This window comes from Sus scrofa, chromosome 8 (assembly GCF_054392235.1).
Source record: "Sus scrofa isolate SSC_HxYL_T2T_F1_AM1 chromosome 8, Sscrofa_HxYL_maternal_Yorkshire_Landrace_v2.0, whole genome shotgun sequence".
In the NCBI taxonomy this organism is placed as follows: domain Eukaryota; kingdom Metazoa; phylum Chordata; class Mammalia; order Artiodactyla; family Suidae; genus Sus; species Sus scrofa.
In genome coordinates, this window is record NC_139390.1 from 16394870 (window position 1) to 16418876 (window position 24007).

A 24007-nucleotide genomic window follows, 5' to 3' on the forward strand; every position below is an offset into this window, starting at 1 on the left:
AACAAACAAAAAACACAATGTGAACCTAAGTGTATCAGTGACCCTTTTTTGGTGGTCTCTCTGCAATAGGAAGATAGGAAAGATACTGTGCTTCCAAAACAACTACATCCATTATGTACACCAAAAAGACAGCTGGATGGACAGCCAAAAGGCCTGGCCTTCATCTCTGTCTTTTCCCTTTACCAGCTGGGTAAAGTTGAGTGTGTCTCCTCAACTTAACTGAGCCCCCATTTCTTCATCCATCAAAACCTCATCAAACTAAACATGTCCATTATGAGATCCTTTCCTTCTAACTGTGGAAGGAAAAAAAAAAAAAGAAAAATGTCGTTTACGAAGACCGTTTCAACATTCCCTTGCCTTAGATGCGAGAAGATGATGTCTCAGCATATATTTGCTTTAATCGATTTAGTTGCCTGGCTCATTCTAACAGCTGCCTTTAGAAACATGACCTTTAGGATAATAAGATAATAATAATAATAAGATAATAAGAGTGCTACTAGGGGAAAAAAAGGTGGCCCCTATCAGTAGAAAAAGATGGTAAGGACTCCCAAAGAGTGGTTATCCCACATTAGAGAAATAAGGGCCACTTTTATAGTGTTTGACAGTCTATTATATCTTCAAAGAAAAAGCACCACATACTCCAATGTTCAGTATCAAGTTGCTGCAGCCAAGTAGAAAGATTTTAAGGATTAAGAAAATTACTTTTGTTAATTCAAATATCAGTTTGGGTGTATTTTTATTGCTCATATAAAAAATCTTATGCAACTGGGAGAAAGGATTTTAATAATAGCAATAACGAACAATTATATAATCAAAATTAATAGCGAAAATTATTCTTTTAGTTCTCAGTGGATAAAGACTAACTTTAATTAACACAGTAAATGCATTTCTCCTCTCCCTCTCTCTAGCAGTGGTGGCAAGAGAGAGAAGACACAGAATTAGGTCAGTCCCTCCTGACGACAGGCCTACAACAAATGACAAAGTGAAATAGGCTTATTTTACAAAGGAAATAGGTGTGATTTTTTGGAGAATGTTTTCACAATTATTTGATGGCTTTCTATTGCTGTATTACTCATTCCCCTCCCAAGGCATTGAGATCTTTTAGAATGATATTTGTAAATTTTAAGTGAAGAATGAACAGCCATTGAGGGTTTCATTTTTCAATACCTATTTGCATCAAGTCAAATGCTTTCACATAAGGTTCTCCAAGGAACACGTTTGCCATCTGTTGTGTTTTTATTCATCACACTATCCCAGATCATTTCAAAGCAAGATCCCAACCTCAGTTAATATTGTTTTTCATTTAACTTTAAAATCCCACAGTCTGATATTCCATACCTAATACAACAAATTATCAATTTCAAGACTCATGGTGTCCAGTTCTTATTCTAATTCTTATTCACCTTTTTTTTTTATTGCAAGGCATGAAGGAAAAAGGACTCATAATTACATAATGGACTCTTAGCTACAAACAAGATGCTCCCTAAGGCTTCATAAGTCCTCAAAAGAACACACTGGAAGGGACTTTCTACTGTGTTGTTGTTAAAGTGTCTCTAAAGTGAATAGATCTTCATAAATATAATTCAATGGACAAAAGGACACTTACCTGGCCGAGCATATCATCATGTGCCCAAAAGAGTTAATGCCATTTATACCAAGGTTATCAAGAATACAATGCTATAACATTATAGAATTATGTTGAACCTTATTAAATGTTTTTAGAGGTCAGAAGTGGTGAAATTTTGAGAATGTCAAATACCTCAAGCTAATAACTGAGAAAAGCAAACTATGAAGGCAAAGATGTGCCAATTCCTCTTTAGCATTACTTCTAAGAGAGCATGTATTGATTCTGTATTAATATACTTTTAGGAGCATTTTTATTTTTTCTACTTTTAGGAATGAATATACTTCCCACATAACACAGCTTAAAATTTAGGCTCTGGAATCAAGTGACCTGGATCCTATCCTAATATCTTCTCCACCATAAAATATGAACCCAACTCAAGATCAAGAGTTTTGTTGCCCAGGGGATGGAGATGGTCAGGTGATTTAGATCCTACCCTAATGTCATCTCCATCACTTACTGAGTATATGATCTCAGGTAAATGATTAGACTTCTCTACCCCAATTTCTTCTCACCTAAAAAAAAAAATGTATGTAATACAATTGCTTCCTCCTTAAGGTTGTTGAAAGCACAATATAAGGTGATACATATCAACGACATCCATATAACTGTAGTTCAATCAGCTCTTTGAATCACTGGAGGATTCTCCATCTTTGGTCACCCACTTCCTAGGTGTTCTTACCTACCCAGGGTAGACAAAAGTGTTGATTGTGTGAACCACTGTCTTAGCACACTCAATTCCATTATTACATTATCCACCCAATACATCCCTAATGTTGGGTCAATGTTAAAATCTATCCACATTTTTGACTTTCAGGACTCTGTAGGTGAACATCAAAGAAATCACAGTCACACAAATAAATGCTACCACAAACTATTGTCTCAAACATCATCTGAGACCTCAATTACACCCAACGGGATTTCTTTGTGACTTCAGCCAATTCATGTTGACTTCAGCAACTATTTCAAAAATTATCACCTCATTCTTCATAGTTCTGTTCAGGTGTTACCTTCTCCAAGGAGGTTTCTCTGACCTCTCCATGAGGTGCTTTGAAAGTACATTTGCATCACAGCTAGTGCATATTTATTTGCTCATGATGACTAATTTGTAAATAATACTATGTAGACATTACTTGTTGTATAGGTGAATGAATATGCATTCAGGGTCTGCTCTCCTATTGCATCTCTCCATCCCCTGGATTCCAAAGCTCTTGTGTCAGGTTCATATCTTACCTATCTTCTTATTTCTACCACTGCCTCCATAGTGTATATTAGATGCTGAATCATTTTTCTTGACTGAATTTATTAATAAATAAATGAATGTAGATGTTCAGTTCATCCATTCAGCTATTATTTATTAAGTGCCTATTACACATCTCTACTATGACAGGTACTAGAAATACAAAGACCTGGGTCTCCTTCTTATGGAGTATGTTAAGTGAGCAGGAGAGATGCAAACATGTATTTACTATATAACAATCATTCTGAAGAAAGTATGTACAAACTACTATAGAAACACAGAGGACAAAGCATCTGAAGTACTGGAATCAGCTAGAGATGCTTCTCAGAAGATGTAGTGTTCAGGCTGATGCTTCAAGTACTTCTCTTTTTTGTGGACTACCTGGTCATGAAACAAATTTCATAGTCCTCAATTAGGTTTATGAATTAACTTCTTCTGCTAGCAGGGTTCTTTCTTTGCCAAGTCAAAGGTCACAGAACATGCCTAAACTGATGTGATTCCTTTGTCCTCAGGAGGGCAAAGCACCTTGATTGACAGTCCTATAAAATTGCCTGCAATGTATGAGAAGAACTTCCAAGTAAAATGAACACCTGTTATCAGAAGAGGCAAGAATGGATGCTGGGAATGCAATGTAACCAAACAATGAAAAATTCTGCCATGGATGTAACTGACTTGGTTCTCAAGTCAGCTATGTTTCCTAAGGTACCTTTTAAAAATGTGCTTCCTGATAACATCCATTTAGAATCTTTCAACTGTAAGAGAAATCTGATGCACCGTGGCTTCAAAAAATAGGCTTCTTTTCTCACTAAAGAAGAATTCTGGAGTTATCGGTGCAGGACTGGTACAGAAACCACTTGCCTTTTAGGGCAGTTGATCTTAAAATGTGGCCCAAGGGCTGCTGGGCCTAGCCCATTAATTGGTTGTTACTGTATGTGATGATGTTATGGATAGATTTATGTTTTGATAGTATTAATATATCAAAGCCCTAACCCATAAGGTGACTTTATTTGGCGATAGAGCCTCTGAAAAGGTAATTAAGGTTAAATGAGATCATAAGGGTGAGGCCTTAACTATTATGACTATTGTCTCTATTAACAAGATGAAGAGACACCTGGGATCAATGCACACACAGAGAAAGTCACAGCGGGAACACAGTGAGAAGACGGCCACCTGCAAGCCAAGAGGAGAGGCCTTAGGAGAAACCCACTCTACCAACACTTTGATCTTAGATCTCCCAGCCTCCAGAACTGCAAGGAAGTACATTTCTGCTGTTTAAGCCACCCACTCTCTGGTATTTTCTCATGGCAGCCCTAACAAACCAATATAGATGAGATAAGCACTTAGAAATTTGGATAACCATTTGACAGAATTCTTCTATGCTTGTTGAATCTAATGATAAAATATTTGTACTTTTATTTACAAGTCTTTTTCATTTCATCTATTTATTCATTCTATTGTATCATAATCAGTCCACAATAGACTAGAAGTATATTTTTTAATGATCTTGATCACAGATAATTTGAGAGGCACCACCCTAAAGAACCCATTTATATATTTCTTTTGTCTTTTGCTTTTAGATAGCCAATCTCATGGTGACAAGATAGCTGCCATACCTCCAAGCATCATATCCTCATTCCAAGCAGAAATAAGGAAGAAAGATAAGGGATGAAAGGAAATATGGGTGCCTATTAAATCTGTCCCTTTTAATCAAAAAAGCAAAAATTCCTAGAAAATATATGCTAGAGACTTCTGTTTCCATCTATTAGCCAGAACCATGACAATGACCATCTTTATTGAAAGAGTGCCAGGAAGAAGGGGGTTATAGATGGTGGCTGAGTCAGCTAACAAACAGTGAAAGCCAAAATGACTTTACGTAAGTGTCTTGAGAGTTTAGTATAAATCAGTCTCCTAGACATCTATCTATCAGTCCATTATAGATATATGAAAGGAAAGAAGGAAGGATGGAACGAGGAAGAAAGGCAGAGAAGGAAGGAAGGAGGGAAGGGAGGAAGAGAGGGAGGGAAGGAGAAAGGGACATGGAGCACAATGACCTAAGGAAATCCCACTAAGACTCAAATGGGAAGCCATGCGTGTAGCAACCTGACAGTCTTTCATTTTCAATTCACTAAACCAATTATATACATATATACAATATCAATTATATACATATATGTAATATCAGGTACATATATATGTGTCATATATGTATCTGATATATGTTCAGTCTGATAAATATTTTAGATATACCTGATAAATACATACATACACACACATATATGTGTATATGGCAGTGTTATTCATGGGTGTGCTTTCACATAAACTGCTTCACTTAATATAGGCGACAGTTCTTCCTACACCAGAAACAAATCCTAAGAAAATAAATTTAGGCCGTTGATTTAAAGCACCAGGTTCTGGAGTTCCAATTGTGGCTCAGTGGGTTAAGAATCTGACTAGTATCCATGAGAGTATGAGTTCAATCCCTGGCCTCTCTCAGTGGGTTAAGGATCTGGCATTGCCACAAGCTGTGGTGTAGGTCGCAGGTGTGGCTCGGATCCAGTGTTGCTGTGGTGTAGGCCGGCAGCTGCAGCTCTGATTCTACCCCTAGCCCAGGAACTTCCATATGCCACAGGTGTGGGCATAAAAAGGAAAAAAAATTTTTTTTAAATAGAGAAATAACTTCTAAGAACCAACTTCTAAGAACCATTCCATCTAAGAGTCTCCACATTAATTGAAATTCATCACTTAACTAGGCATTGGTTTAGCACTTTCTCTCTTTAAAGCTTTTGTTCTGACACCACATTTCACATTGCTGTTGGCTCTCTTTGACAGAGGAGAGAACAGATATAGAATATTCCAGAACTAAACCAACATTAAGCATCCACAGACCCAGCCTTTATATATGGGACTTCTGAATTAGAAACCTCACTGCCTCCTGACTTTCCGTAACAAGACCCATCTCCAGAATCCAAAATGGCGCCCACCAATGTCCCAAAGAAACTCCCCACTCCAGTTCTACTAATGCACCTTTGTTTCCTACCCACCACTAAGTAGTTAGCTCCCTGCAGGATATTCAAACACTAAACTATTTTCAAGAAAGAGGTTATTTTACTCACATTAAGCATGAAGGTAGGTATTCTATGTTTGGGTTTTCATGCTTTCATTTAATAAATGGAGACAGATCAAAACACAGACAGACATGGAATTTACTAGAAAACCAACATTTACTTTAATGATGGATAAAACACAATTGCAAAATGACTACAAAAAAGAAGCTCAGAATGCTTTTTGTTCCAGCTGAGCTCTCGCTTTCTTAAGTCTCTCTACTATTTCATCAGTTATTATGTTACCTTCCTCTACCATCAAACACTGTGATTAAAAAAAAAAAAAAAGAAAAAAGAAAACACCTGAGGATGGGAAGAAGCCCACTTGTGAAGACTATGCAGAGGAAAAGTGAGATTGCAGTTATTATGGAATTTATCTACCAGCTTCTCTGAGCTGTAAGGGACTTCCCTTAAGTAAAAGCTTATCTTAAGTGGTGGCCAACATCAAAGTGGTAGATGTTCTGCATCTCATTTCTGAATGGATGCAGTTATTATTTAGGTGATGAAATACTCTCACACCTACACACTGATTTTATGTCTCTTTCAAATACTGCCCTCACATCAAATAGCCAATCCATTATGCCAGTAATTACTATGATTAGTAAACATAATTGAGATGTGCTCACTTGGTTTGCCCCTTCAGTTAACTGCACATGGAAAGGAAACAAGATAAATGTGGACAGTGCCTGGGACGGTGAAAAAAATCCATGGCCTGAATCTGAGAAAAGAAGACTTGTATCAGATACTCCCAGATAACAGAAAGAGCTTTGAGCAGCCCATGTGAATCCAGCCTGAACACTCTCAGCTGTGGATCAATAGTTAAATCACATAATCTATCTGAGCCTCAACTTTCTCATATATTTACCTGTAGGATCACTAAGATCCCTTAAATGCCATGATTTATGAAAGAAGTCAAAAACTGAAAGCCCATTAGTTCAATTCGGACATACTTTTGCTTGCTTTTGTTGTTGGCTCAAGTTCTGTAAAATGGTTGTAAACATTTAAAAACTAGAAGACATCTCAACAAATATGGGTTTCCAGCTTCTCATGGAGAAGAATCAAAATATCCGGCAATATCAAGCTCATATTTCTCATGGTCAGTCCCTTCAGATAGGACCCGCCCTCTGTGGATCAGCAGAGTTCCCGTTGCTCCACACTGCTTCCTGGCCTAAGTTACCTGTCTTCCTCAACCATCACTTGGTGTTCAGTCACCACCGTCAGGCCCTTTATTTTCAGTTCCTTCTGCTTAGAAATTTGCACCTATAGATGTTCACTTAATCCTACGTTTTTTTCACCGTAGAGGTATCAGTACCTGAAATTATACATTTTTGTTTGTTCATATACTTGTTGGTTTTACCTAAACTAGAACAAAAGCTTACATAAGGATGGGACTTTGTTTTGTTCACCAGGGTATCTATAGCACATAAAGTGATGTCTGGTATGTGGTAAGTATCAAATAACTGTCTATCCATTGATTTGTTGATGATAAATCCCTGTCCCTTCATAATCTGTAATCTTCTGTCTGCCAAGCAATGGGCTTTCAGGAACCACTTTATTACGGGAAAGCTCAAAATGCAATCCACCATGATGAGTACATTTTAAAATAAATGGTATCTCCTTTCTCTCAATTATTAAAGAGACACATGATCACTGGAGAATAGAAAATATAGAAATAAGGAGTTCACATTGTAGCTCAGCAGGGTTAGAACCTGACAGTGAAGACGTGGGTTTGATCCCTGGCCTCACTCAGTGGGTTAAGGATTTGGCGTTGCCACAAGCTACTGCCTAGGTCCCAGATGAGGTTAGGATCCTACATTGCTGTGGCTGTGGCGTAGGCCTACAGTTGCAGCCCTGATTCAATCCCTAGCCTGGGAATTTACATACGCTGTAGGTGAGGCCCTAAAAAGAAAAAAAGAAAAGAAAAGAAAAAGGAAAAAATATATGGAAGTAAAAATCGCTCAAAATCTCATTTAACTGAGATAACTATTTCAAAAGGCTGATGACTTTCCATCATATTTTTTTCAGGAATTATGTGTTTATACTATATTATATGTATGTATGTATGTGTGTATATATATATAAAATATATTCTTGAAGAGACCCATTCCCTTTCTTTCCTGCAGCAACTCATACAATAAGAAATCTTCCCAAATCTCCATCTTCTCAGAGAAGCGCTGGGGGAAAATAGCTGCCGTCCTGTGTACGCACACACTCCAGGAAAGGCGAAGGGTTCTTCTGATGCTGAGACAATGGGAGGCTGACATTCATGCTTTCATGTTTCTCCATGAGGTGGAATTCAGGTACTTAGAGGCTGTCATTGGGAACATAGCCCTCGTCCTGGAGTCTCAGTCTGACAGAGCCCTAGGCAGCAGGGTAAGTAAGGAGCTGCTCTGCATACTCATCACCCACCACTAAGTCTCAAAGTCAGGAGGTGTACGTTATTGGAGACCTTCCTCAAGCTGACTTCTCCCATTTCACCTTATAACAACAAAAAACGTGTACTTTACATCCCACTTGGCTTCTGTGTCTATTTCTCCGTAGATTCAGAATGTAGAAGAGAAGCTGGTGAGTGTCAACACTCCCTGCAAATCCTAGCAATACTGAATACTCAGTTCAGTAGCCGGTTTTTCCCATTGAAACTTGTTTTGTTACTTTTAGGACACGGCTAATGCATTTGAGATATTTCACTTCAGGACAGGTTGTTCCTCCCACAATGGATGCTGCCTCTACATTTAGCAGCAGGTGTTGGACCCCTGCTTTCTGAGAAATGCTAAGCATCTTGGTAGCTCTGTGGCCACAGGAATACTGGGTAGAGAGAGAATGTGTTGTTCTTCCTATACCCCTCATCCCACTCACACAGCCAAACCGGTTTCATCCATTTGAAGACTACCAGTCCCTCGTGAATTAGGTTTTAACACAACTCCAGTGGCTATGTAGACATTTCTAGCATCTTTACTCCATTTTCTAATCTCCCCGCCATGATAACCTTACTATTGTTTCATTTATTTTTAATTCTGTTCAAGGATTTGTTTGCAATTTCCACCTAGAGCACAAACATTACTGATTTATTGATATTATCGATTCAGCTCTTCCTCCCACAAGTCACTAAAATTAAAATAATCAGAGGATGAGAAACATGATTGATCTTGCATGTTCTCAGAGTACCTCATAAAAGCCAGTGGATGGCTTCTTCCTGGCCATAATGGGAAACAAATGGTTAGAACAAAAATCAGAAACAAAACAGGTCCTCTCGGATCTAGGTTACATTTTCTTGGTTTGCACTCTTGGCACCCTGTATTTTCCTAATGTTACTTTCATTATACTTAATCTTTTGTTGATAACCTTTCTTCCTTATTGAACCATAAATTTCATGAAAACAGGGGATTCATCTGATTTACTTATGCCTCAATTCCAAGGGCTGCAGTGCCTGTGGTTTTAAAAATACTTTATAAAAAATTGGATGAATGAACGAACTCATGTTAGGTGGAAGTAAGATAGAGGGAAACATGGAATTTGCCACAGAAAACACATGAGTCAAGCTTCAGAAACTAGGCAAAATAGGACTAGAAAGACTGGCATGGTGTCTTCTCTGGGCTACATTCTCCTAATAGTTCCTTTACCCAACCATCAACACCCATGAGCAGGGATAAGAAAAGGAACACTCTAGACTAGAACAAATTTTACTGGCAGTTTGGTATGGAAAGAAAAGTCAGGAACAATTCATTTTTTAAAAAGAGAAAAATATTAAATGAAGAAATATATCCAATAATATTTTTATAAAACGAAGAAAATCTGATAAATAATAAATCACTAATCCAATAAAAGGCAAATGCAGAAACTAGGGACGAGCCAAACTATGGATACAGGGATTTTTTAAAAAACACTAAACATATAAATAATGCCCTGTGCTAATGAAATTAACTATTCAGTGAAATGAATGACTGTGAGTTTGTTAGAGGAAGCAGGGGGGTAGTGAAAGTCAATAAAGATTCAGAAAGCAGGAGATCTTGGAGTTCCCGTCGTGGCTGAATGGTTAACGAATCCGACTAGGAACCATGAGGTTGTGGGTTCGATCTCTGGCCTTGCTCAATGGGTTAAGGATCCAGCATTGCCATGAGCTGTGGTGTATATTTCAGATACGGCTTGGATCCTGTGTTGCTGTGGCTCTGGCGTAGGCCGGCAGCTACAGCTCCGATTAGACCCCTAGCCTGGGAACCTCCATATGCTGTGGGAGCGGCCTAGAAAAGGCAAAAAGACAAAAAAAAAAAAAGAAAGAAAGCAGGAGATCTTAATAGATTAATGACTATGGAATATATTCATTCAGAAAGGATTTTGGAGATTTTCTTCCCAAAGCATATTTAAATTCATATGATGAGTTCTTCCACATATTCAAGAAACAATATATTGATGTTGTATAAATTACTTCAGAGAAAGAATGCAGCTGGAAAGATTCCATATTGATTTCTGTGAAGATATAACAATGCTGATATGAAAACCTGGCAAGTAAAGATTGATATCATTTATGAATACTTATGACAAAATTATCAATGAAATACTAACAAATGAAAATTTGTAATAATATGTACTCAGGAAGAGTTCATCTAAGGGATTTGAATCAAATTAAGGGGAAATCATGTCTCTAGGCACCAAAAAGTTATTTTTAAAAATTCGGCATGCAGCTATGATTTTCAAAAACCAAAAACCTCTCTGTCAATAATTTTCAAAAGCTTGTTTTTTTAATATAGTAAAAAGCATGTATCCCAAATGCTGAATCACTAAAGAAATTGTCATTAGATTGGAAATAACATAAATATGGGCAAATAGGGAACACTGATTATATAACATGAATATAAGCCTAGGAGTTTTAATATTGCATAAAGATATAACATTTTTAAATGCATTCTATAGTTGAAAAGGAGGGAACAAAATTATCATTATTTTCAGATAATATGCATTGTATATTTCAAAAACCTAAGATAACTTATATATCATATAAACATGTCACTAGAAATAAATTTAAGTGCCATGAACAGATAAAAATGGAAACTGAAAATTCAGTGGCTCTACTCCCACCAAAATGGCTAAAATTAACCACCAACCATACAAAGTATTAACAAGAATTTGGAGGAATTCAAATTCTTATTAATTGCTAACAGCAATGAAAATGGCACACACTCTTTAAAAACAATTTGACAGATTCTTAAAAATGAGACATCAAAAATTTATTCATCCCATTCCTAGATATTTAGCCAGGAAGTCATGAAAATTTATGTCTATACAAAGACGTACACTTGAAGGTTTGAAGCATCACTATTCATAATAGCCAAAAATTAGATATAGCAAAAAGTCCATCAACAAGTGAATGAAAAAATAATTTGTATACTGTACAATGTAATATTATTCAGGCACGAAAAGGAATGAACCACTGATACATGAAACAATGTGTGTGAATCTCCAAATAATTATGCTGAGGGAAGGGAGCCAGATGAAAGAATAGATGCTAAAGTGATTCCATTTATACAAAAATTCCAGATATGCAAATGAAACTATAGAGGAGAAAAAAGCAAATTAATGACTGTCCAAGGCAGATGTGGAGAACAGGATGGATTGCAAAGGAGCAGGAGAAATGAGGGATGGGGAGGGATGGAAATGTTTGGTGTTGTGATTTTGATAGTAGTTTCATGAGTATACACACCAGTCAGAACTCAGCAAATGGCACACTCTAAATAGATATGGGCTACTGTACACAAATTATACCTCAACAAATTTACAATTTAAATAATACAACAGGATCTTTTGGACAAGGAAATCCAACCAGAGACACTTATCATAGGACATCTCCAAAGTAACGTCCTTTAGTTCCCCTCCTCTAAGTGTTCTACTGGCTCTTATTTGCTTATAGACTATATGTTTCATGATGTTAATTAAATGTAAATATGTGAACATATATATATTTATACAATCAGCATTATTAATATCCTTATTAATTTATTCTCCATTTCCCCCTTATTGATTAGGGGTGGAGGAAGGAGAGAGAGAAGGAGGAGAGATTGAAGTCAGCTTTACTGACCCTAACTAAACATTTCATTTCCTTGACTCTTTCAACCAGAGGTAAGCGCATGCCATACAGTGTTAGGAGAAGAGGGTGGAAGACTTATAGCTGGAGCTTCTAGGAACACTATTGTTTTGTTGATAAAGAGAAACATGCTCAGTTGACACACATTTTTCCCTCCAATCCTTCCCTTTCTTCCTGACTAGGGAGCATGAAAGAGTATCTGGGAGGTGCAGAAGCCATCTTATCACTTGTCACTAAGAGGGGAAAAAAAATCAAATGCTAAAGATGGGGAAACAAAACGGGAGGAAATATCTGAGCCAGTTCTGGAATACCAAGCCCAATGCCCTTGCTACCTGAAAAAAAAAAATCAATCCTTTATAAGTTTCATGGAGCTATACAAAATTGTACAAATGAGACTTTTGTTACCAAATCAATGACATGTTGTTACTGCTTAAAGATCAAGTCATCAAGTCTCTTATCATGCAATTGATGAAAAAAGTCCAGAAAAAATATGTGACTTTCTCCACAACACAAAACCAAGAGTCGAACCCAAGCCTCTTGATTTTCAGTCCATCACCATGTCTGCTGTCCCTGCGGCCACATTAAATTCTGAAAAAGTTGCTTATGGAGAGCACACTCTGTGCCAAGTACTGTGCTTGATGATACATGGAGGCAAAAATGTATAAGAGCGTGTTCCTTTCCTATAAGAGGGATGCAATATGCATGAAAAGATAAGACTACACCAGACTATGAAAGAGTTAAAGCAGTTATAAAATGGAGCAAGTCAATGTGGTTACATTATGAACCACAATCTCTAGAACAGAAAAAAGCAAACAAATAATCCGTAACAGTATAAGCCAGTATCATACATAGTAAGTGATAAAGTGTTAGTGTCCATATCAGGGAAATATCACATTGGGTAGAAATAATCAGAGAGGTTTGTACGAAGGAAAGATGTTTGATCTTCCTTGAAAGAAAGATAGAGTTAAGACAATGGGGAGGACATTCCTAGAAGGCACACATGCCTTTGGAAAAGCGGTGACAGTGAGAATAACCAAGAAAGATCATAGTGAAAATACAAATAAAATAGTTTGACTTCAATGTGTGTGTGTATATATATATATATATATATATATATATATATATATTATAATTTCTGTATAATATATACATAATATAAATAATTCCAAATCACAAGAAAATGAGCAATAAAATGTTATGATTGTCTATTTTGATGACCGAGATAGTGCCTGGACTGCAGCAGATGCTCAATAAATGTATAAATAAATCATTCATGTAAAAAGATATATTAATGTGCAAATCAAAAGATTACTGCAGACTATCTTTAGTCAAAGATATTAATGCATCCTTTATACATCCTCCAAACATATATAATCTATACCTCTTCCCAGATAAAAATGTAAATTTTAAGGACCACTGAAAACCGGTAGAGTTACCTAGGTAACCCATTAAGTAAAATACATGAGATTTTACTGGTTGTGTTTCTTTAACTGCCTGCCTTTTGAAAAGAGGCAACAGATATAGCATCAAAGCTTCCACTTAAAAAAAACAGATAAAAAAGAACAGATGACTCAATCCTGATATAGCTAAATATCTCCTTATGATTTCAGTCATCTTTCGAGTCTTTGGTTATTTTTAAAGCTGCCTTCCAACAATGGCCAAATGAGTTCCCCACACTAAGAACTAGATGAGCTCTATACAATGGCAATTCCTTGAGTATTTTAGATTAAAATAATTTAAAGGTTTTCTGAATGGCCTACATAATTAGATAAAAAAGAGGACCTACTTGCCCCATCTACTGAACCACACCTGCCAAAATGTTTAGAGGCCAAAATTTGCTAGTCTATGTGTATTTGATATTCAGAGTGGCTACTTAAAAAAGGAATAGGCCACATTGCTAAACTGCCAAAACATTAGGAAAATCCTTGGAAAATGTTAATCATCCAGATGTCTTTCTGGATTTACCATGAACGTGGTTAATTGTGTTGCTTTCACTCTGGCAATTTGCACTCTTGATGGATAAAGGTGGTCATAGCCTGGGACACCGCAAAAGACAATGTCTGTTGGAGGCCAAAGCTTCTGGTTGAAAGGAGGAAAATACATTTCCCTAGATCCTTGGAAAAAATTGACTGATTTGATGTTTCCCCTCATTGGAATTCTTTGTGTTGACACATACTAGAGTTTTTTGTTAATACTTTTTAATTTTTTTTAAAAAATCAGCTATTCAATCAAGAGACTATTTCATTGAAGCCCATGAAGCCAGCACACAGTGTGTGTGGTTCTTTCTATAGAAATTAACATATGCTAATGCCAGATGCAATGATATCTTATCAAGGTGGTATATTCAATGAGAATGTGAACCCCCTGAAAGTTTTGGGGGTTGCAAATAGTTTTGCAACTAGTTGGGAAACAAAGCAACAGTCACTGAGAGATTAGAATTATGATTTGTTATCCAAGTTGATACTGAAAAACATCAGGGCATAAAAAGAAGGTTGGATTGGCTTGCTTCATCTTAGCGGTTAGCTTTCTTACCCTCAATGGCAGAAATGGAAAAACCCAACCTCACTCACAAGGGCAGGGCTTTGAAGTCTAACATTACCAGATGGATGGGAGCTGATGAGAAAGGATACATCTCCTTTTGCCAACAGGTGGCTCCCAGAACAGAAGAGAGAGGGGTGAACTGTGCTCAAAACTTTCTTCACTAGAACTATTATTCACTGTGCTCAATACTGTCTTCTCTTCACTGTCCTGCTCTGGGGAAGCTCAGCAAGGGACCTGCAAGGCACCAAGAGTGTTACTCTAAGAGGAGTCCCTCCAAATGGAAACAAGGCACAAAGGAAGAAAAATTCCACCCTCTTCCAACAAAGGGCAGCATTCATATCTTAGATGTTTGTTTTCACAACTCCAGTACCAAAAGCAGTGTTCTGCTTGATAGCACTTATTAATAAAAGTTAATGACCTCCAAAGGGAAAAGTTCCTAAAGTCAGGTTTGAATCCTACTCCTGAACCTCTCTAATTGTATGCCCTTAAGCAACTAATTGAACCTCCTTGATTTCACCAACTGTAAAATCCACGTGGTAAATTACCTAGCTCACAGGAGTCTCCAGAAGGTTAAATGCCTCAAGAGTTTGTTCCAATGCTGGTGGGGGCAGAGAGGGGCTCAAAACTAGGAGCTCCTTTGCTCTTCTTTCCTTCTAATAAAAGCTTCTCTCAAAAAAAAAAAAAAAATCTGGTACAAGCCATCTATTACACCCCCATCAATGAATTTTCCTCTCCCAGGACCATTTTTCTGCTTAAGCCCTTTCATCACGTGTAATAAAAGGCTGTTTCTATCAGTTGTGGTTGAGAAGGCAAACAAGAGGGATTTAGGAGGAGGGCACCATTCTGGAAACCAGGACCTCTGGATTTTTCTGTCATCATTATTTTCAATGCCTGCTCCACCTCTGCACCATGCCTAATCCTCTGTTTCTGAAGGACTGTCACAGGGACATATAAACCTTAAATGGCAAGAAGGATATGAAGGATAATGAGGAATAAGACAAGAAACAAGATCTGTGCCCTGACGGCTTTGCTGCTAAAAACAAATGAAATAGGAATCAAGATCTGTGACTTCGCACTGCAATGTTTAGAGAATTGAAACTTAATGTGTTTGCTTTTAATTGCTCCTTGATGGCACACAAAATTATTAGACATTAAGTCACTTTAGAGGAGTGTAGGCAGAATGGTTTGATTCGGTAAAGTCACCTTTAGTTTTTCACACTAGCCATTAGATAGCTAGGAGATGCCACAATTATTTGCTTTGTCTGGAAAATATTCCCAAGTAGGCAGACCCATCCATAACTGGATGTCATCAGAAAAAGTAATGGCCAATTGCAGGTGGCACATTGCCTGAGGTACATAATATATAACAAGCTCACTTTAACCAAATAGTTGTAAGAGAAACAGGAGATGCAAAGGGAACTTCAAGACTTTTGTAGAAGCAGCTTTACATAGTAGAAGTAGCACAGCCCTTGGGAATAGGTAGGGCTGAATTTGAATCTCAATTCTATTTCCTTACATTGAATTTGTGTGGTAAATCTATCACGTTATGAGCCACTTACCCACTCCCTCTATCCCCCAAGAATGTCCCCTGAGAACATTCCCTTCCTTGAAATACTGAGAAATATATTGATAAGCAGAGCACCTCTCTCTTTGAGAAGTGCGTGTACTCTGGATAAAAGGAGGAAACACTGTCATTGGGAAGACTCCCTTAACACAATGAAAATGATGAGATCCCATGGCGGCAACTCAACACCAGTGCCCGTTAGCAATAATTTGCAGCATGGCTAGCATGGAAAAGATGATAGCTTGACCTGGAGGGATCTTTGGCTGATACAGGGCATGCAATCAGCTGAATAGTGTCTTCTGGAACTGAGCCACAAGATGGTCTCATCACTAGGAGTAACACATATGGTAGCCCACTAAGATTCTAGTTCATGCATGTGACACACAAATAGTGCAAGTCTAGTATGTTAAACAAAACATCCAGCCTCCTCATCTAATTTCCATATCTTAGTTCTTAAGACCACCATATCTTAGTGATCTAGATCATGAGGGTATACACTTTCCAAATTAAAAGAAAAATAGCTGCGCTTCACACACTTTCTAACCAATAAAAAGTCAATATTTAATAGTCATTTTAATTCCAAAAAAATCACACCCATCACATAGATGCACTTCCCCTATTTATTTACTTAACCTGTATGGCTTTCAAGGTCGAGAGGAAATTAGGAACGCTAATTCAAGCAGCTCTGTATTTGACATCTAGAGTACAGTAGATCTGAGGGTGCCTAAAATGTCTGGCTGGGAAGGATGCTCTGTGGAGCCTTAGAAAGAGAATCACGGTGGGTACAGAAGCACATCCATGGCCATTTTTGTGGGCAGCTATTCTTCTGAAGAATAGTTCTTGCTTTGCTATTGGACTTCTATAGAAACTGAATTATCTTGCCATGAAAAAGTAGGTAATTGTGCACCCTAGAAGAAACTTAGTTAGATGGTCCCACCAGGATCCATGATCAAGTGGAAGCTGAACATAAAAGATGAAGTCAGTACAAGAAGACCCTTGGAGGCACAAGTAATTTGCATAATTGGCTATCACTACTAATGTCCCTACTTCTAACTCTCTAAAGTACTATCATGTTTTCCTCAAGTCACAGCTATGTTCGCATGAAGAATTCCCAATAACCAACCAAGGAAAAAAGTGACTTAAACAGGACTTTGCATAATGTGCTGAGCTGAAAGTAGAATGCTGTGGTATTTTAGCCTCATTGAGTGGAGTCCTGAAGGACCATTATGGAGAAAATGCTCCTAGTCGGCAAAACCACAAGAAGCACCTCACAGTCCCCAGTGCCTGGAAGGAACGGAGGTCTGAGATGCGTCTCCACACCAGGTCATGAGTCATGGCTAAATGAATCAGCTCTGTTGAGGAGAAAGACATTTTCCTCTACCTTTCTAGATTCTTCTGGCTGATCTAAAAGTTAATTGGACATGATGAGCTAGAGTAACAGGTAAAAATTAAGCAGAAGTTTAACATGTGTACATGGGAGAGACCCGGGAAAACTAATCACTTGCCAAAATGAATGACTTTAAATACCACCTTTAGCACAAAGAGGATGTTGGGGGAAGGGTTTGGGATTTCAAAGGGGAAGAAGGAAATTCACATAGAGATACTTGGTAAATTTACATGTGCTGGGCCATGCCAAGACAATGGGGCACAGGGAGGAATTTCAACAGACTTTGCCCGATTTCTGCCTACCACACCTCATTCATTTTAACCTTACCTATGGAGACAGGTCTCTTCTTAGAAGAGGTCCTCTACCCACATTCTTTTAGGCAATTGTGGGAGGGCCAAAATTTCTTCCAGAGCTTTTTGGGCCTTGATTGTTTCCAGCTCAAAACAATCCACATGCCAAGGGGATCTCTTGGGGTATCATAGTTTTCTCCCCTATAACTAGTAGTAGAGTCTTAGAATAAACAGGATTTGAAGTCTGGTAATGAGATTTGTGAAAGAAATATGTGGACAAGCCACGCATAATGAGTTCAGAGTGTGAGAATATATGTGGCCATATAAATGTTTCCTATGGGGTCTCCATGCTAGGGGAGGAAAACAGAGGAAATTCTCAATGATAGGTTCATAAACGTGGCCTCCTCTATAGATGTCATATCACCTTCCCTAGTCACGGCAGTGACTGCTCTAAGTGCTCATGAACAGAGTGGCCAGTTGGCAAAAACAGAAAATGTTCCTGTGTAGAACCTGGCCTTCCCATCACCACCTCTGGCCTGGCCTTTAAAAGAGTTAAAGTCTCACTCTTGTCAACCACAAGGACCACTTCTAAACTTGACACAGTATCCCATCCAAGGGTGCTGGGCCTTCTGCCTGGTGGGAGAGTAAAAACATGGGAAATATAGACTGGCTTTTCCTCAGTCACACATCTATTAGCAATAACATCTTTGGGTTTACTAAGAAAAAAATCTTAAAGAATGATGCAATGGCTATGGGAAGACTCAAATAAGCACCAGCTTGGAAATGTGACTTTGAGAAGCTAAAGTTGTGAGTGAGCTCTGACAAGCAATCAAAATATTGTGCTATTTTCTTATAGTCAAAACCAAAGGATGAAAGTGGTCATGGCAGTTTGCATTGTTACAGCAATTGACCTACTTACAAAAAAAAAAAAAAAAAAATTATGGTCTCTAGGACTCCAGGCTCTGCTTATTTATAGGTCTGAGTGCCCAAGAGAGTAATTCTTCCATTGCACTTAGCATTAGAATTGCAATATGGCCATTTGGGGATCCTTATGTTATGAGATGGGCAGGGTTATTAACCGTAATTACCAACGGAAAACTGCTGTTATATGATGAGGGCAAAGAGGAACATTCTAGACCACAGAAGATCATTCTGAATACCTTCTAGTGTCTCCAAACCCACTGTAAAATCTTCATCGAAGACTAAAGCAACCCATGTAGGAAAGTCTACCAAAGGCTGAAATACCTCAGGACTGTAAACTTTGTTCCACTTGCCAGGAAAAAACCCCAACCAATGTGTTTTTTTAAAAAATGGAACATGAAATACATAATAGAGAAAGGTTCTATAACATGAATGGTTTTATGACCAAGTGCAGAACTGAGATTCTTCTTAGCTCTATATTTTTTGGAGTGTGTTTATGGTAGTTAGACTTATTACTTAGTCCTTAGGTTATAAAATATCAAGGCAGGACTGAGATTCAGCTAAGCTAAGAAAAAATATAACCTGATGTGGATGTCCTGACGAGATTTTGTACTTCCTCTTTGGAGAACATGCAGTGGGTCCATCTTTGTTTTTGTAAAGGATGGTTCCATATGTTAAAAAAAATCAGCTCATTGTACTACTACTGTTGTTTGGAATTTTGCACATGGAAAATAATGTGTGCAAAGTACAAGAGTGTTGAAGTGGCAGATAAATCAGATTCACTCATTTATCACCCATTCCCATTTCCTTTTAGGATTGTACCATCTCTGTATGGTATCTTCCCATTATTCAAAAACTGGCTAACATATTTCTTAGGTCTTTTGCAATGAGGGTCCCAATCAACAAATTACACTGCACAAGTCTTACAGGAGGGAAGTGAGCAAAGACATTGCAAGCTCACACACTAAAACAAGATCTCCTTGAAACTATAGCAGGTGAGAACATCTGGTTCTCTGGGTAGCTTTGATGGGGGCTGCACCCTGGCATCATAAGTGTCAGGAGCAGATGGCTGTGGTAGTGGCAGTGGGAGTTCACCTAGAACAGTCCCATTGTGTGGGTGGGTGATTCTCTGTTTTGTTCTCAAAAGTGTAGCAGGGAAGCACGATTTCCTGACCTTCCTGAGTATTCAGTATGCTACTAAATATTTCTTAATAAATCTCTAAGCTAGAGTTTTCTGTTATTTGCAATCATGAATCCTGACCAATAAAATATTTGCTTACATAGAGGGTTTTTTTTTTATTGATTCACTTCATTGTAAACTTAAAGCTAACAACATTGTAAATCAACTATACCCCAATAAAACTTTTTTCAAAAAGAAAAAAAAGGGGTTTTCAATAGAGAACTCTTTAAATAAATCATGGCATATGCCAATATTAGGATACTACGCAGCCATAATAAAAAAAAGAAAGAAAAATAAGAAGATTTTAAATGTATACATTTTATATTTTTTGCTTAATAATATGTCAAAAACGGGATTGTATAATTTAAGATTTTCTTTTAAAAAGCTGATATGTAGTTTTGATATAATAAAATGCACAGACCTTGGCTGAATGGTTCCATAAGTTTTAACAAAACTTCTGCAACTGTGTGACCCATATCATCATAGAGAAATGGAATATTTCAATCACCTTAGCAAGTTCCCTTGTACCCTTCAAGATAAATCATCCCTCTCCAGTGGCTATCTCACTTATTTCTACAATAGATCAGTTTTGCCTTTTATAAAACTCCTCATAAATAGAATTATGCAGCAAGTACACATTAGGGTCTGACTCCTATCTTTTAGGATAATGTTTTTTGTGATATATCCATGTTATTTTGTGTATCAGTTGATTATTCAGTTTTTGTTTTTGTTTTCGTTTTGTCTTTTTAGGGCCACACCCATGGCATATGGAGGTTCCCAGTCTAGGAGTCAAATCGGAGCTGTAGCTCCTGGCCTCCACCAGAGCCACAGCAACACCAGATCCAAGCCAGGTCTGCAACCTACACTACAGCTCACAGCAACACTGGATCCTTAATCCACTGAGCGAGGCCAGGGAATGAACCTGCATCCTCATGGATACTAGCCGTGTTTGTTAACGGCTGAGCCAAGATGGGAACTCCATAATTATTCAGTTTTATTGCTGAATAGTATGCATATGGCACAATTTGCTGATCCATTCTCCTGCTGCTAGACATTTGAATTGTTTCCATTCCTTGGGTATAATGAATAAAGCTGTCATAAATATTTTGTACACATCTTTCTTTTTTACATGTTTTCATTTCTCTCAGCTAAGTACCTAGGAGTGGAATTGCTGCCCCATAGAGTAGGTGAATGTCTACAATTAGAAGGAACTGTTTTCCAAGATAGTTGTTCCATTTTACAATTTCACCAACAATGTGTGAAAGTTTCAGTTGCTCCATATCTTCACCAACATTCGGTTTTCTCAGCACCTTAATTTTAGCCATTCTAGAGGGAGAACAATGGTATGTCATTGTGCTTTAATTTGCATTTCTCTGATTATCATAGTATTAAACACACTTCCATGTGTTTATTGGCCATTTGTATATTTTCCCTTATAAAGAATCTATTCAAGTATTTTGTGTATTTTTAAGGTGGGTTGTTCATAAGAGTTCTTTATCATCTGGATATAAATCTGTTGTGTCTACACACAATGGATATATACATATATACACACACTCACACATATAGTAAATATATTCTCTCAGTCAGGGGCTTGCCTATTCATTTTCTTAGATCTGCATTCAGATGAATGGAAGTTTTCAATTAATCATTTAGTGTACACTTATTAATTTCTGTGTCCTTCTGAAAGTTTTTTGCTTCCTCCAAGTTAATATATATTCTCCTGGATTTTTTTTTCTAGAAGCTTAATAGTTCTAGCTTTTGTGTTTAAGTATATGATTTGAACTGAATTAATTTTTTTGTGTAAGATGTGTGGTAGGAGTCAAAGAACATTTTCCTTCATGCGGATATCCAGTTGTTACAGCACTGACAGGTGAACAGAACTTCTTTTTACCTTGAGTTGCTTTGGTACCTCTGTGGTCAATCAAGCAAATATGAATGTGTGGGCCTGTTTATTTTCCATTGTTATTTTTGACTACACTTATGCCAGAACTACACTTGCTTAACATTATAGTTTTATAAATGTCTGGAAATTAGGTGGTATAAGTCATCAGATTTTTTAAATTTGTCTTGGTTATTCTAAGTCTTCTCCATGTCCATATAACTTCTGAGAATCACCTTGTCAATTTCTATCAAAAAGCTTGCTAATATTTTGATTGAGGCTACACGGAATTTACATAATATTTTGGAAATAATATATTTTTGTTTTTGCCTTGCCTTTTATATTTTATTGAAGTATAGTTGATGTATACTATACTTGTGTTATTTTCTGCTGTACAGCAAAGTGACTCAGTTACACACACATACGCATATATATAAGCATTCTTTTTCATATTATTTTCCATCGTTTTATCATAAGATATTGAATATAGTTCTGTGCTCTACAGTATGACCTTGTTTATCCATTCTATATATAATAGTTTGCATCTGCTAATCCCAACCTCCAAATCCATCTCTCCCCCAGATAATGATATTTCACACTCGTATCTTCCACTCCACCCAGTCTTAAAGGAGTCAGGAAAGGTTTACAGTAAAAGTGATACCTCAATTTCCTCAAAGATGAAAAGAAAAGAGGAAGATTGATGAGTGTGAGTAGAGAGGTCAGTTGAGTTTTTCCAAGCAAAAGAAAATATTATTCACCAAAATTTATAGTGCAGTTAGATCGTTTCCTTTATTCCCTCCTTTTAATTAGTTATTCACTGCAATAAATAGCAGTATTTTTGAATATTTCATCTATTTGTACTTACATGACCTATAATAAAACTCCTGAAGTTAAACATTTGAGGTGAAAGGTATGCACATTTTTATCTTTTACTACATACTAAATGATAAACTCTCCCTGGAATGGTTATATAAATTTGCATTTCCTCCAGCAGTCTATGAGAGCAATAGGTTTTACATTCCTGAAGCTTATAGCTTAATTATTGAAATATCATATTCCTCATGAGCCTTTCCTGCTCTCTTGGTATTGAGGCTACCTGCAGACCCATCTTTTCTAATTCCCAGGAAATTTTTAGGCTGTAGGTGGAGACTTCAAGGACTCTTTTCAGAGCATTACTCTTGACATGTCAGGTGGATAACATTTCCTGCCAGGCCACCTCCATCTTATGGCCTATATTTGCCTGAACTTTGACGTGTCCTTGGCCCTGCCCTGATAAATTGCTTGGGGTTTCAGTTTCCTAAGAAATGAGACTCCTAACTTTCTGTTAAACTCTTTCCTCCTAGGAATTGAAGACTTGCTGGTGGATCTCATTATGATGTCTGGATCTACCCTGGAACAGCAGACAAAACTTTCTGATGCCAATTATTTCTCCATACTTCTCAGTATCACCCACTCTGAAATCAATATCACTGTGCTCCATTTATTCATAAGTAGGCTTCCTACAGGTCACCTCCAAGTACTTTGATTACATTCACATTTCTTTAAAAAATTTTATATCATAGAAATCTTTGTAGCAATATCCAAAATTCATTTTTCACACCTTCAATCACAGAGACATTCATACATATTGAACACAGAATAAAAATTTACAAGACAGAATAACCTTAATTTCGACACAGTTTGAAATTCTTTGTTGTTATAATGAAGACATTTTTGCTTGCTGCAGGTAAGCTATCAGGAAAAGAAAGTCGCTTTTATTGAATTCACATTTTACAAAAACCTAACCTATCTAATTCCATGTAAGAAAAAAAAAATCCTTCAGTGGGGTCAGATTCAAGAGTGGTTATATTTCGCTTGGTTGCACATTATTATGTGAATAAAAGCATGTATTTGCATTTTATTTTCTTACTTTAATGGTATGATATTTATAACAGTGTATCATAAATCAGCGAAGACTTGCATTTTTATTGAGTCTGCCTATTTACAAAGTTTTCTGTGGAATACAGTTCCATATGTGGTCTAGGACTCATTAATCCTCAAGATGTATACACCCCACTTTCTCTGTGGACATGTACACAAATGTTAGCTAACTCTATGCAGCATTCTTTTCTTAGGGTTTGAATATCTTTTTTTGATGTGCAGACATAATCCTACTCTCTCCTTATTCCCATACTTGCCCCAAAGCTTTATGGAAGCTGTGA

The 24007-nt window shown here is 37.2% G+C and overlaps 1 protein-coding gene across 1 annotated transcript in view; it reads left to right on the plus strand.

Moving 5' to 3' along the window:
* The window catches only part of LOC146400341 (uncharacterized), a 67686-nt gene extending 43985 nt beyond the window's left edge, over positions 1 to 23701 (plus strand). The window contains exons 3-5 of the mRNA XM_084973755.1: positions 8089 to 8338; positions 11983 to 12076; positions 23150 to 23701. Of these exons, the coding sequence (XP_084829881.1) occupies positions 8089 to 8338; positions 11983 to 12076; positions 23150 to 23331 (526 nt within the window). The 3' untranslated portion in view covers positions 23332 to 23701. The remainder of the gene's footprint in view (positions 1 to 8088; positions 8339 to 11982; positions 12077 to 23149) is intronic.
* The last annotated feature ends 306 nt before the right edge of the window (positions 23702 to 24007 follow it).